General features: G+C 55.0%; 1 protein-coding gene across 1 annotated transcript in view; it reads right to left on the reverse strand.

The window, feature by feature from the left end:
- The window catches only part of ZNF541 (zinc finger protein 541), a 39518-nt gene that overhangs the window by 13193 nt on the left and 13502 nt on the right, over window positions 1-12823 (reverse strand). The window contains exons 3-8 of the mRNA XM_053915433.1: window positions 8638-9042; window positions 5903-6146; window positions 2382-4215; window positions 1090-1148; window positions 623-779; window positions 235-402 (exon numbers count right to left, since the gene is read on the reverse strand). Of these exons, the coding sequence (XP_053771408.1) occupies window positions 235-402; window positions 623-779; window positions 1090-1148; window positions 2382-4215; window positions 5903-6146; window positions 8638-8944 (2769 nt within the window). The 5' untranslated portion in view covers window positions 8945-9042. The remainder of the gene's footprint in view (window positions 1-234; window positions 403-622; window positions 780-1089; window positions 1149-2381; window positions 4216-5902; window positions 6147-8637; window positions 9043-12823) is intronic.

The following is a 12823-nucleotide window of genomic DNA, read 5'->3' on the forward strand; positions in this document are numbered from 1 at the left end:
ACTACACTGGCCTGGGAGCCCCAGGAGGGAGGGCAGAGGGTGTCAAGGTCCCCAGAACCACCAGCACAGGGCCGGGCATGGGGGAACTTCAGCGAGGGCTGAGTGAATGAATGAATGAACGTGCAAACCCAGCTCCTCTGGAGTCAGGGTGGTCGGTGGCATTTGTGCTTTTCCTGCCGCTTCCACCAGCAGGTAGGGAAGGCCGCGGCAGGAAGGGGACTGACCAGCACCCACCTTGGCCGCGCCGCCCAGGGCTCTGTGTGCTGGAGCCACAGGCACCGACATGGGCATCTCTGAAGGGGCCACGCTGTCCAAGGGCATCTTGGCTCCTGGGGAACTCTGCCCATCCCCCTCTGGCCTCAGCACCTGTCTTGCTGGCTTGCAAAACTCTGTGCCAAACACCTGCAGGCAGAGAAGAGACGGCTTTTGAGGAGACACAGCGGGCAGGCAGGCAGCGGAAGAGCTGCACCAGCCTGCAGTGCTGGCTCCTGCCCCGCCCCAGGCTTCCCCGCCCCCCTCAGGATGGAAGACACCTCCTTCCCGAGATAAATGACACCCGGGCGTCGACGCCCCAAAGCCTGGCAGGGACGCGAGCACAGGGCCTGCAGCGCGCGCCCTTCACCTGCTGCTCCTGCTTCCCTAGAGGTGACGGCCACTGGTCGCTGTGAAAGCACATGTGGCTGCTGAGCCCCTTCTCGGTGTAAAACATCTGGCCGCAGTTCCTGCAGACGTAGGTGCCCCGCGGCTCTGCGTCCTCCGGAGCGGCCCCGTGATGCTGGCTGTTGCGGGAGACAGGGCGAGTGGGAGGAGCTCGAGAGTGGGACTCGGCCTGACCACAGGCTCCTTTGTGTTTTCTTTTTTACGTCTGACCCACTGACAGCTCTAGACGAACCCTGAGACACGGAGACGACCCCGCAATTCCTCAGGGCCTGGTGCGTACCTCTTCCGGACTGACGCATCCAGAGCCCCCTTTCCCAGGGCCGGCACATGGAGGCCACCAGAGGACTCCCGAGGGGTTACGCTCCTCCTGGCAGAGTGGCTGGGGCTGGGGGGGGGGCGGGGTAGGAGGAGAGGGCCTTCTGAACTCACCATCCACCTGCCAGGTTCTCCTCCTTCATCAGGTGGGGGAGCCGGTAGATATTTCCGCCCTGCAGACAAAAATATGCCTGAGCCAATACGTCAGAGATGAGGTTCGCAAGAGCTAAAACTCAAACTCTTGGAAGAAAACACAGACGTAATTCTTTGTGATTTGGGATCAGGCAAGGGTATCTTGCATGCCACCAAAACAGAAGGCAGAACAAAGTGGTTCATCAAAACTTAAAACATCTGCGCTTCAAAAATCACCATCAAGAAAGAGAGAAGAGCCCTGGCTGGTGTGGCTCAGTGGATTGAGCACCAGCCTGCGAACCAAAGGGTTGTAGGCTCGATTCCCAGTCAGGGCACGTGCCTGGGTTGTGGGCCAGGTCCCCAGTAGGGGGCCTCCAAGAGGCAACCACACACTGATGTTTCTCTCCCTCTCTTTCTCCTTCCCTTCTCCTCTCTAAAAAATAAATACAATCTTTAAAAAAATTTTTTAAAAAAAGGAAAGCGAAAAGACAACCCACAGAGTAGGAGAAAATCGTTGAAAGTATATATACCTGATAAGGACTTGTAGTCATAATACATAAAGAACTCTCACAGCTCGGTAATAAAAAATCAAATGACCTAAAAATGGGCAAACAATCTGAATAAACGCCAAACCAAAAAGGAGACACAAATGGCCAACGAGCACATGCAGAGATGCTCAACGTCATTAGCCAGCAGAGCAAGGCAGGTGAGAGCAGAACGGGAGACCGCTGCGCCCCGTGAGGACCGGCAAGGGTGCCACACGTGCTGGGGAGGGCGTGGAGACACTGGAGCCCTCACGTGCTGTAGGCGGGAGAGTAAAATGATGCGGCTGCTTTGGAACAGAGCCGGGCAGTTCCTCACGTGGCCAAACACAGAGTTACCTATGACCCAGCAACTCCATACCTAAGTATTTCCCGAGAGAAAGAAAACACACATCCACACAAAACCCTGTACACGAATGTTCACAGCAGCACTACAGCCAAGGACTGCAAACAACCCGAATGTCCCTGAGGAGGGGACGAACCTGCCTGCACAAAGGACTACCACGCAGCCACACAAATGGAGCACAGACGTGCCACCATGCGGCTGGACTTGGGAAGCAGGCGAATCCACAGAGACCGAAGGTGACTGGTGGCTGCCAGGGGCTGGGAGGGAGGAGGGGGAGAGACTGCGGGTGACGAATGGGAGTGTGGGGTTTCTATGGGGGCAGAACATCCTGGCACAGAGTGGTGGTGGACGCGCGGCCCCGGGATCACACTGAAAACCACCAGTACCTGGATTCTGTTGAATATCGTCAGCTTGGACTTGGAGTCGCGGGCGGGATCTGCCAGAGGCCCGGCCGAGGAGAAGGAGGCCATGGCCACCTGGCTGGGAGAGGCTGCACAACACATGTCCAGTTTCACCTTCTCCTTCCGGAAGCCCGAGAAGCGCTGGGCCCTGGGGTTGCCGGAGAAGGGCCTGTGGCCTCCGCCCCGGGGACACGCTGAGCCCTTTTCACCCTTGGCGGTTCCGGGTGCCATGCGGTTCTCAGCCTGGGCCTGCTTCCCGGGGCCCTGGGCTCCCGGGGTCTCCTCCCCACCTGACTGGGTCTGCTGTGGGCCACCAGGGGAGAAGATGTCCCCCAGGTCCAAAGTCCCTTGTGTGGGCCTTAACTGCTTGGCCAGCGAGATGTCTGGATTCCCGGGAGGGTCCAGAGATGACATGGTGAGGGACGGTGGAGCGCTGGCCCCTTTTGGTCCTCCCTTCGAGTCCCATTTCATGCTGCCCGGTGAGGCCGCTCTGGGGAACGCAGCTGTGGTTTTCCTCCGTTGGGCTGGCGACCCCTCCAGCTCCAGACTTCCGAGGCCGGAGTGGACGGAGTCGGCACTGGGTGTCAGCTGCAGGGGCTGCTGCGGCCAGGGACCTGACTTCAGGGCGGCCTGCTTGCCCTCGGGTGCGGGGAGCTGGGAGGACGCGGCAGCCACCTGGGCGTGGGAGAAGACACACTGGGACTTGGTGATCATCTGGAGCACCTGCATCTGTTCGTGGCTCACCAGCGCCTCCTGCGACTTCAGGAACAGCTGCCGGAAGAGCGGGGTGGCGTCCGACGCCTCGAGCCCACCGGGCTTCTGGGTCTCCTGCAGGCTGGGCTCCCCAGGCTTCCGCCACAGCAAAGTGTCACAGTCAAACTTGCTTTCTTTGGAAGCCCAGGAGTCATCTTCCCCAGCATGTCTGGGGTCACCCGAGGGAGTGAGGGGCAGCACGTCCTCCAGGTTGTAGCCAGTGCCCGGCGAGGGCTCCCTGGTTGGGGAGGTACTGCTGGGCCCCAGGCCGCACTCCGGGCCCTCGGGGGACTGCACCGCAGGGGCTTTGCGGACCACAAACACGTTGCTCCCTTTGCTCTTGGGGCAGCCCGGCTGGCTCCGGTTGCGGAGCCACGGGAAGTTGTGGCTGGGTGGCTGGGAACCGGAGGGGACCGTCTGGCTCCGGAACAGTGGCAGGCAGGCAGGCAGGGGGCCTCCCTCCGGCCAGCCCTCCAGGGTGGGCGGCAGCTGGAGCAGCCAGGGCTCCGACTCAGACGGGTCGGGGCCACCACTCTCTGCCACCCTTGTGTGGGCGGCTGTGAACATTTCGGGGACAGGCTCCTTCTGTGGGGGACGGGGCTCCTCGGGAACCTCAGGGCCCAGGGCTCCTCGGGCTGCGGGAGCGCTCGCTGGGGTGCAGGAGGAGGATCCCGAGGAGGGCGGGCAGGGACAGGCTGTGTTCCTGCCATCGCTGCTGTCCGCGGGCCCTGCAGGGGCTGGGCAGGGGGAGGGGACCTTCTGGTGGACAAGACTGCTAACAATACAGCGCAGGAGATCCCGGCTGGGCAAGAGGGCGCCGGGGGGCCTGGCTTCTGGGGGCGTCAGGGAGCGCAGGCCGCTGGGCGCCGGCGGGCCGGCCACCTCCTGGGTGTGGGGGGAGTCCCCGCCCGCCTCCTCTTCCACGGGGGCTTCCTTCAGGATGCACAGGCCGTGCTGAACCTCGTAGTGCCGGCGCAGGGAGCGGTAGTCGCAGTAGCTCTTGCTGCAGCCCTGCTCCATGCAGACGAAGGGCTTGGTCTTCTGGTGGGTGAGCATGTGCCCGGTCCTGGGGTCACACACGGGAACGGAGTCAGCAGCACGCCACCAGGGCCTCCCCTGAAGGGACCCCGAGGGGGCCCCCCAAGCCAGAAGCCGCACTCAGCCCCCACTAGGGTGGCAGCAGTCTGAAAGGGATGCCCCTCTCCCTCACCTTTAAGGAAGCCCCGTATGTGAGAAAAAAACAAATCAGTGGAAGCCAGGCCGCAGTTCCCCAAAGTGGGTTCCCCGGGAACACCAGGCCTCCAGAGTCGCTCCCCCGCGGGCTTGGGCTCAGCTGGCAAATAAGTCTCGAAAAAACATTATGTGCTCCTGGGAGGTTCACCAGCACAGGAGCAAATTTAAAAAGCCACACGATAGACAGGAGCAGAGACATACGTTTAACTTTCGATGTCTCTCCCACCTATTTGCCCACAGACCCGCTTTTTCAGGTGCTGCCGTTAGCATCTGGGAGACCCAGAGTTCTGCGGAGCCCCGAGAGAAATGCTCGCCCAGGGCGGCCCCTCCTTAACAAAGTCAGGTCTGCCTCACCCTCAGGCTCCTCTAAGGGGCCAGCTAGCTACCTGGAGCCCCCAGAGCAAAGAGAAAGACATTTACAGATGCCCAATCCAAAAACCTTCCCAGAAAACAGCCGAATGCCCCATAGTACCTGCAAATGTAAATGCATACAAGTGTATCATGTTTATATCATACTCGTCTCTACATTAATGTATGATAAACATAAACAGGTGAATAAATCACCCTCTGGGTTCCCCGCAGCCCTACTGTGCACACCTGGACATGTGGCAGGCGGAATATGTCCTGTAAAACACAAAACCCTTCCCGAAGGCCGACCCATGGCTTCCCTCTGAGAAGCAGCAGAGAAGGGATCAGGAGACCCCATTTCCCTGAAATTGGTAACAGCCCCTACTGTTACCAGTTTCTGACGTGAGCCCATTACTTCCCTTCCTTCAAGTCTGGGTAGGGAAGAGGGTAAAGCAAAAGGTGAATTAGAGCCCTCTGCGAAGGTTGGGAGCGCTATAAAAATGCAAGGGGTTGTACCTCCCACGTGCAAGTCTCTCGGTTTGAAAAAGTCCGTCTTTCCTTCCTCACTAGCAAGAAAAGCTTATCATTTATAAAACATCAAGAACACAGGGAATTCAGCTCCTAACTCTTGTAATGAGCTCTCTTCTTCAAACCAAGAGTTAAAAAAGAAAAGAGTTAACGTTCCGTTGCCACGTTCTAGAAACAGGCATTTCAGAAGCTCTCGGGCCCGTGTCCCCCCAGCATGCACTCCTCACGGAGCATCCGGGCTCCTCGGACCCCCACCGGAGTTGGGGACTCCGGATGTTTCCCCACAGTCAGCTCAACTCCCTGCATGTCAGAACTGCCTCCAGGACGAGCCATTCCGTGTCCTGAAACCACCAGGGTCCCAGCTGCAAATCACAGCAGCGATTTCCTCACTGGTGGGAATCTGGGGGCTTGGGAGGGTGATCCATCCAGGGCAGCGCCAGACCTCTCCCAGGGCACTGGCAGCGTGAGTCTGTGCTAAGCACAGGTGACATCCACCTGGGGAACACAGAGGTGGGACAGCCCAAGAGCGGGCAGGACAAGGTGGTCTGGGAGGCAGGGAAGACACCCAGGAACACCGCGCTGTCACCCCTCCGCCCCTCTCCTGGCCCCTGGAGAGCCCTCTGGGGGACCAGACTCCCACATACAGGTGGTCCTGCCGCTTGAAGGCCTTGCTGCAGATCTTGCAAACGTGCTTCCTCTCCTGGCTGTGCGTCAGGTAGTGCTTGCTGAGCGAGCTGGCGCTGCTGAACACTTTCCCGCACAGGCTGCAGTCCAGGAGCGGGTTCTGGGGGGAGCTGTGCTGCCGCTTGCCTTTCCGTGCGCTCCCTGCGGGCGCCCTGCCTCCTTCCTCCGGCTCTTTAGGCACCTTCAGCGCGCCGAGCCCCAGGTCTAGACAGAGAGGGGAAAGCACAGGTTACAGACATCGGGGGAAATCAGACGGCAGTTCGCCATGACGTAGACCCCAGGGCGGCAGCTCTGCTTGTGGAGAAAACAGGCTTCGGGCCCAGGCGAGAGGGAGAAGGTACCTCGTCAGGCCGCACCTGCAGGGCGGCACCCAGTCCCAGTGCAGCAGCAGCAGCCAGCAGCTCCGCTGGGACCAAGTGGCCAGGACTGCAGGGCCTCATGGCCACACCATCAGCGGCGCTCGCAGAAAGGCCACCCCGAAACACATGCTCCGAAACTTAGAAAAGTCTAAATCCTTTCGCTCAACCCATCCTGCCCGTGGGTTTTTAATTGAGGACATAAAGGTGGATCTGTACAAGGAGCGAGCTGCCAGGGTGTGCACGGCAGCGTCGTTTTCCCTGGAGAAATGTTAGAAACGACCTCTGATCTGATGCGAGGGCGTGCGGGTCACTGCGTGACGGTCAGAACGGCGGAGGACGTGAGCATTTGAGATAAAACTGTAGGGAAATACCCGACGATTTGAGAGGACGTTCACGCCACACTAAGTGAGAAAAAAGCAGCCTGTTGCAAAACGAAACTGTCCTAGTCTTAGGAAAAGACATTTATTCAGAAAACAAACTGAGAGGATGGACCGACTGGTAGGACTGTGGGTCATTTTTATTTTCCTTTTCTCGTGCGTCTGAATTGTCCATGTTTCCTGTATCCCTGGTGTAAAACGATTAAGGATGTTCCAGGAATCACATCATCGGAGAAACCGGGGTAGGGGCCGGGAGTGTTCAGGCGGGAGAGAGGAGATGTCTTCCTGTATCCGAAGGGCCGGCATGCGGAGGAGGGAGGGGATGCTTCTGTCTTCTTCCGAGGGACAGGGCTGGTGGCTGAAGAGTACAATGAAGCTGATTTCGAACCACTGGAACTGGAAGGGCCGTGGACGCGGGGACTCTGCAGGCTCACTGCTGGCTCCGGCTCCTGGACTTCCCATTTGGGAACTGGGAGGCACTGGTGAGCCGTGGGAGACTTTTTCTACCCCTCACATTGGTCATCAGGGTGGAGTAGGCTGCCTCAGAGAGAGATGGCGAGCTGAGGAATCACCACCTAACGAGGATGCTGCGGGGGCAGGATCCATGAATGCTAAGGGCCGGGGAATGGGGGTGGGAGGGGGTGGCACTAAAGGACGCCCAATGCCAAGTCTCTGTGGCTGAGGCGCAGCACAAGAGACGCAGCAGAAAGGGGCCAGACTCTTGTCCCAACTCTGCCTCTGCACGTGGACCACCTGCCACTCACTTGCCTGGTCCACGTCTTCTTCACGTGAGAATTACTGTGATGGATGAGTGGTCAGATGATCCCACGGTTTAAATGAGGGAAAACAGGCCTCCCTCCGGGGAAAGTCTGGCCTTGCTAAGTTACTTTAAAAAATGCTTACTAGCCCTGGCTGGTGTGGCTCAGTGGATTGAGCACAGGCCTATGAACCAAAGGGCCGCCTGTTCGATTCCCAGTCAGAGCACATGCCTGGGTTGCAGGCCAGGTCCCCAATACGAGGTGTGTGAGAAGCAGCCACACATTGATGTTTCTCTCCCTCTCATCTTCCCGTTCCCTGCTCTCTAAATAAATAAAATCTGGGTCTTTTAAGCAAGTGTTCCGGACACTTTTTGAGCGGCTTATTCCAATGAACAGCCACATGTGTTTGCAGGGCTGCTGTTCCAGATGTGGCCTTCCTCCCACACACTCGACTGTGCGTACCGGACAGCTCGGCCTCAGCCGGCTGATCTAAACAACGTGACCCAAGAGCCGAAGGAGAGGGTAGAAAACAAAAACTGAATTTATCTTGTGGGGGATGCCTGAGGGCCAACCAAAAGGAGATTTAAGAAGCCCTTGGAGTCCGTTAGCTCTCCCTTTGCGCCTGCACTGCAGAGGACAGAGACTCAGGAATGAAGCAATGGACTGTGGGACAGTAACTCTAACAATACAGGTAAAACCCAGCACCCTCTGCCCGGAGCTTTGCAGCCTACAAAGTGCTTTTACGCTCATTTCTTCTCTGCTTCTTCCTGCTGTCGCTGTGTGGGGAGGACCAGCGGGTGTCAGTGTCTCCCCACCGGCTGGATGAAGACACTGAGGCCGGGGCAGTTTAGAAGCAGCAGATGGACGGGACCCCCACTCCTCCTGGAAATGGGAGAGGGCCCCCTGAGATGCGGTCACAGATAGAAAAGTCTCCCACAAACTCACAGGCCTGCCCACCCCACACACGACATCAGGACACCCCCAGACACCCAAACGGCTCCACAGTATTCCCTAATGTCGGCATTCACTTATCCTGACGAGGAAGTTGGGAACCACCCCCAGGTGGGAAAAAAGTGACCGCTCCCTCTTCACCTGTGGAAGAGAGACCATGCCGTAACCAGTCCGTGCGGAACCAACCCCAGTGGCCACCGGAACTTCCGGCCCGCCCCCCAGGCCCACAGACCGGGGTGGGCAGCGCTACCTTGTGAGGACATTTGTGACTCCGGGTCTGCACATTCCTCCAGCAGCTTCACGGGCTCCGGGCCCTTCCCCGAGTGCAGGGACACCGCGTCTGCGCTGCCTTCCAGGGTCTCGCTGGGCATGTCGGGCTTTGGGAGGCTGGGGTCCAGGTCCAAACCACTCAGGCTGGCATAGAGCAGGTCTCGTGTGCTGGGACCCAGGTCCCGGCTGAGGGCATCACTGCAGTTGAGGCCCTGGCTCTCAGAAAATGAAGGGAGGTGCACCTTTGATGGCAGGGCACCCTCGTCCCCCAGGCTGTACTGGTCCATGTCTACGGGCTGCCAGGGTTTGGCCAGGAGCTACTCTCCAAACAGGCAAAGCCGCGCAAGGGCTCAGGGAGGAGAGAGCTCTTGGTGGTGTCTAATTCCTGCAAACGAACGAGGAGTCAGAATTATAAGGTGGCAACACAACGTGCTGGATAGAAGGTGGACTTGGCATTCAAACAGACCTATATTGGGGTCTGTTCTCTGACACTTAAGAGCCATGTGACCTTGGGAAAGTCACTTAAGCTGCACGAGACCCAGTTTCCTCCTCTATAAACTGGGTGTCAGAGCACTTCCATCACGAGGTGGCTGTGTGGGACACACGAGAGGGTTCCCAGCCCCATGGTGGGCTGGGCTGACCTCTTCTCCAGCTATAATACATACATAGAAATATGAGAAAAGATCTTTTTTTTAATATTTTAAGTATATTTTATTGATTATGCTATTACAGTGTTCCCAATTTTTCTCCCTTTATTCCCCCTCCACCCTGCACCTCCCAAACCTCCAGCACCCCGCCCCCCTTAGTTCATGTCCATGGACATGTAAGTTCTTTGACTTCTGTTTCCTATACTATTCTTAGCCTCCCCATCTATTTTATGCCTACCATTTATGCTTCTTATTCCCTGTTCCTTTCCCCCCGTTCCTCCCCTCCCCATTGAAATCCCTCCATGTGATCTCCATTTCTCTGATTCTGTTCCTGTTCTAGTTGTTTCCTTAGTACTTGTTTTCATTGTTGTTTTTCTTTTTTAGGTTCAGTTGTTGATAGTTGTGGGTCTGTTGTCATTTTAGTATTCATAATTTTTGATCTTCTTCAATTTCTTAGATAAGTCCCTTTAACATTTCATATAGTAAGGGCTTGATGATGATAAACTCCTTTAACTTGACCTTATCTGGGAAGCACTTTATCTGCCCTTCCATTCTAAATGACAGCTTTGCTGGACAGAGTCATCTTGGATGTAGGTCCTTGCCTTTCATGACTTTGAATACTTCTTTCCAGCGCCTTCTTGCCTGTAAGGTCTCTTTTGAGAAGTCAGCTGATATCCTTATGGGAACTCCTTTGTAGGTAACGCTCTCCTTTCCTCATGCTGCATTTAAGATTCTCTCCTTATCTGTAATCTTGGGTAATGTAATTCTGATGTGCCTTGGTGTGTTCCTCCTTGGGTCCAACTTCTTTGGGACTCTCTGGACTTCCTGGAAGTCTATTTCCTTTGCCAGATTGGGGAAGTTCTCCTTCATTATTTGTTCAAATAAGTTTTCAATTTCTTGCTGTTGTTCTTCTCCTTCTGACACCCCTGTGATTCGGATATTGGAACGTTTCAGGTTGTCCCGGAGATTCCTCAGCCTCTCTTCATTTTTTTAAATTCTTGTTTCTTCATTCTGTTCTGGTTGTGTGTTTACTTCTTCCTTTTGTTCCACATCGTTGCTTTGAGTCTGGTTTCCTTCCTGTCACTGTTGGCTCCCTGAATATTTTGCTTTATTTCATTTTGGGTATCTTTCTTTTTTTTTCTTTTTTCATTTTCAACCAAGCTCAATCATTTCTGTGAGCATTTTGATTACCAGGGCTTTAAATTCTCCATCAGATAGGTTGGCCATCTCCTCATCGCTTAGCTCTCTTTCTGAAGTTTTGCTCTGCTCTTTCATTTGGGCCACATTTCTTTGTCTCGGTGCAACTGTTAAATTGTAAGGGGGCGGGGCCTTAGGTATTCACCGGGGCGGGGGCAACCCTCTTTGCTGCACTGGGGTGCTGCCTGTGGGGGAGGTGCCAGAGAGGGAACAGTGCAGCTCGCCTGCTCATCTCTAGCCCCACTTTCCAAAGGACTCTTGTGAGACTGGGAGTTTCTCCCACTGCCGCAAGCCCCGCTGTAGTCCACAGCCAGGTCTGAGTCTGTTTCCCGTTCAGCCAGCCCGGCCTGCACAGTCCGCCGCCTTGCCGCGCGTTCTCTCAGTTTGCCTGCCCGCCCTCTTTCCTACTGGTCTGGTTGGACTGGTTGACTGTTTCTTTAATTCCTTGGTTGTTGGAGTTCCATGCAGTTTGATTTTCTGGCGCTTCTGGTTGTTTATAGGTTTTAGATTGGTTGTTATCCTCCTTTTAGTTGTGCGAGGAAACGAAGGGTTTCTACCTACGCCTCCATCTTGGCCGGAACTCTAATAGCTTTTCCTGGTAGAAGTGAAAGGCAGAAGCTATTTATTTATTTTTAGAGAGAACAGAGGGAGAAAGGGAGGGAGAGAAACATCGATGTGTGGTTGCCTCTGGTGCACCCCCTACTGGGGACCTGGCCCGAAACCCAGGCATGCTCTCTGACTGGGAATCGAACCCATAACCCTTTGGTTCGCAGGCCAGCACTCAATCCACTGAGCCACACCAGCCAGGGCAAGCACAGCATTTTCAAGGTCACCTACATGTGGTGCGGACCATTCCTTTGTTCCTTTTCACGGCTCAATACTATATCCCATGGTCTGCTTACGCCATGTTTTCTTCATCCATCCACCTGCTGATGGGCATGTGGGTTGTTTCCGTTTGTGTTGCTGTTAGAAAGAATTCTGTCCACACCCGACGTTTAATAAATGCTTGGTGACTCTCTGACAGCAAACCTAGCGGGTCCTAGAGGAATTGGAATTTGGGCCTCGATTCCCAGGCTGTTAGTTCCTACTGTTCTTAAATTTTTCGTGTGGAGACGCAGTGGAACAGCTGAGCCCGCGATGCCTGTGTTTCACACTGTGCACCTGCCTGCGTGTCTGTATGTGTAGCTACCGAGGTCTCTCAAACGAGACGTTGAGAACAGGCCCACAGTCCTGCATCACAACTCTGGAACCCAAGAGAGTTCCAGAATTCAAAGTTGGGGGGATTTAGAAAGGTAAATCAATGCATATGCCATAGTTTAAGTGACCCCTAGGGGGTCTGGGGCGGCACCTGGTAACCAAACTATTATTTCTGAAACGACCTATGACTACAGTAATGGAGAAAATAAACACTATAAAGAGCAACATGTGAGTTCGGATTTGGCCACCAAATGAAGGGGTTTTTTGTTTGTTTGTTTTCTTTAAGATTTTATTGATTTTTTAGAGAGAGAGAAAGGGGGGAGAAATAGGGAGAGAAACATTGATCAGTTGCCTCTTACATTCCCTCAACTGAGGACCTGGCCCGCAACCCAGTCATGTGCTGTGACCAGGAATTGAACTGGTGGCTCTTTGACTCACAGTCCTACACTCAGTCCACTGAGCCACACCAGCCAGGGCTCAGCTTTGGCTACCAAATGAGGTTTGAAACACCTCGGCATTCTCAGAGATTGTGGGGTTTCTAAATCGCAGAGATGGGAGTGTGAACTATGGAAGTTTATATTCTGAGGCAAAATGAATTTCTCCGCCAATTCTAAAATTCCCCTATGAACAGTTTTAAGCACTCCAAAGGTGAAAGGGCCCATCTCTTTCTTCCTCTCCCAATAAAAACAAGCTAATGAAATACAAAGCATTATTTAAAATAAAATACTGAGCCTTTTCTCCTTGCCAGGTATCACTCCAAGTGTTTTACATGCGTTAAGTCACTCCTCACAACAAACCAGGGGCCGGTTCTGTCATCACTTGCACTTTGCAGAGAAGCAAAGGGTCTCCGGCTCGTTTGTCCAAAGTCACATACCTAACAAGTCGTTGACCAGATCGTTAACCCAGACATGTGACCTCTGCGTTGGTGTTCTTTCCCACCACACAATACTGATGGCCTACACATTCATCTCTAAGGGGCTCTGCTCCAATTAAACTGGCAAACACAGGAGGTGCTGGGTCAGGCAGGGAGCGAGACAGAATGTCTCTGAATTCCCTGAAGGCTAATCACCTGCTTTCCAACGCACTCCCCATAGTCCCAGAACAAACTGGTCTGCTCAAAACCTG

The sequence above is a fragment of the Desmodus rotundus genome, chromosome 12 (genome assembly GCF_022682495.2).
Source record: "Desmodus rotundus isolate HL8 chromosome 12, HLdesRot8A.1, whole genome shotgun sequence".
Classification (NCBI taxonomy): domain Eukaryota; kingdom Metazoa; phylum Chordata; class Mammalia; order Chiroptera; family Phyllostomidae; genus Desmodus; species Desmodus rotundus.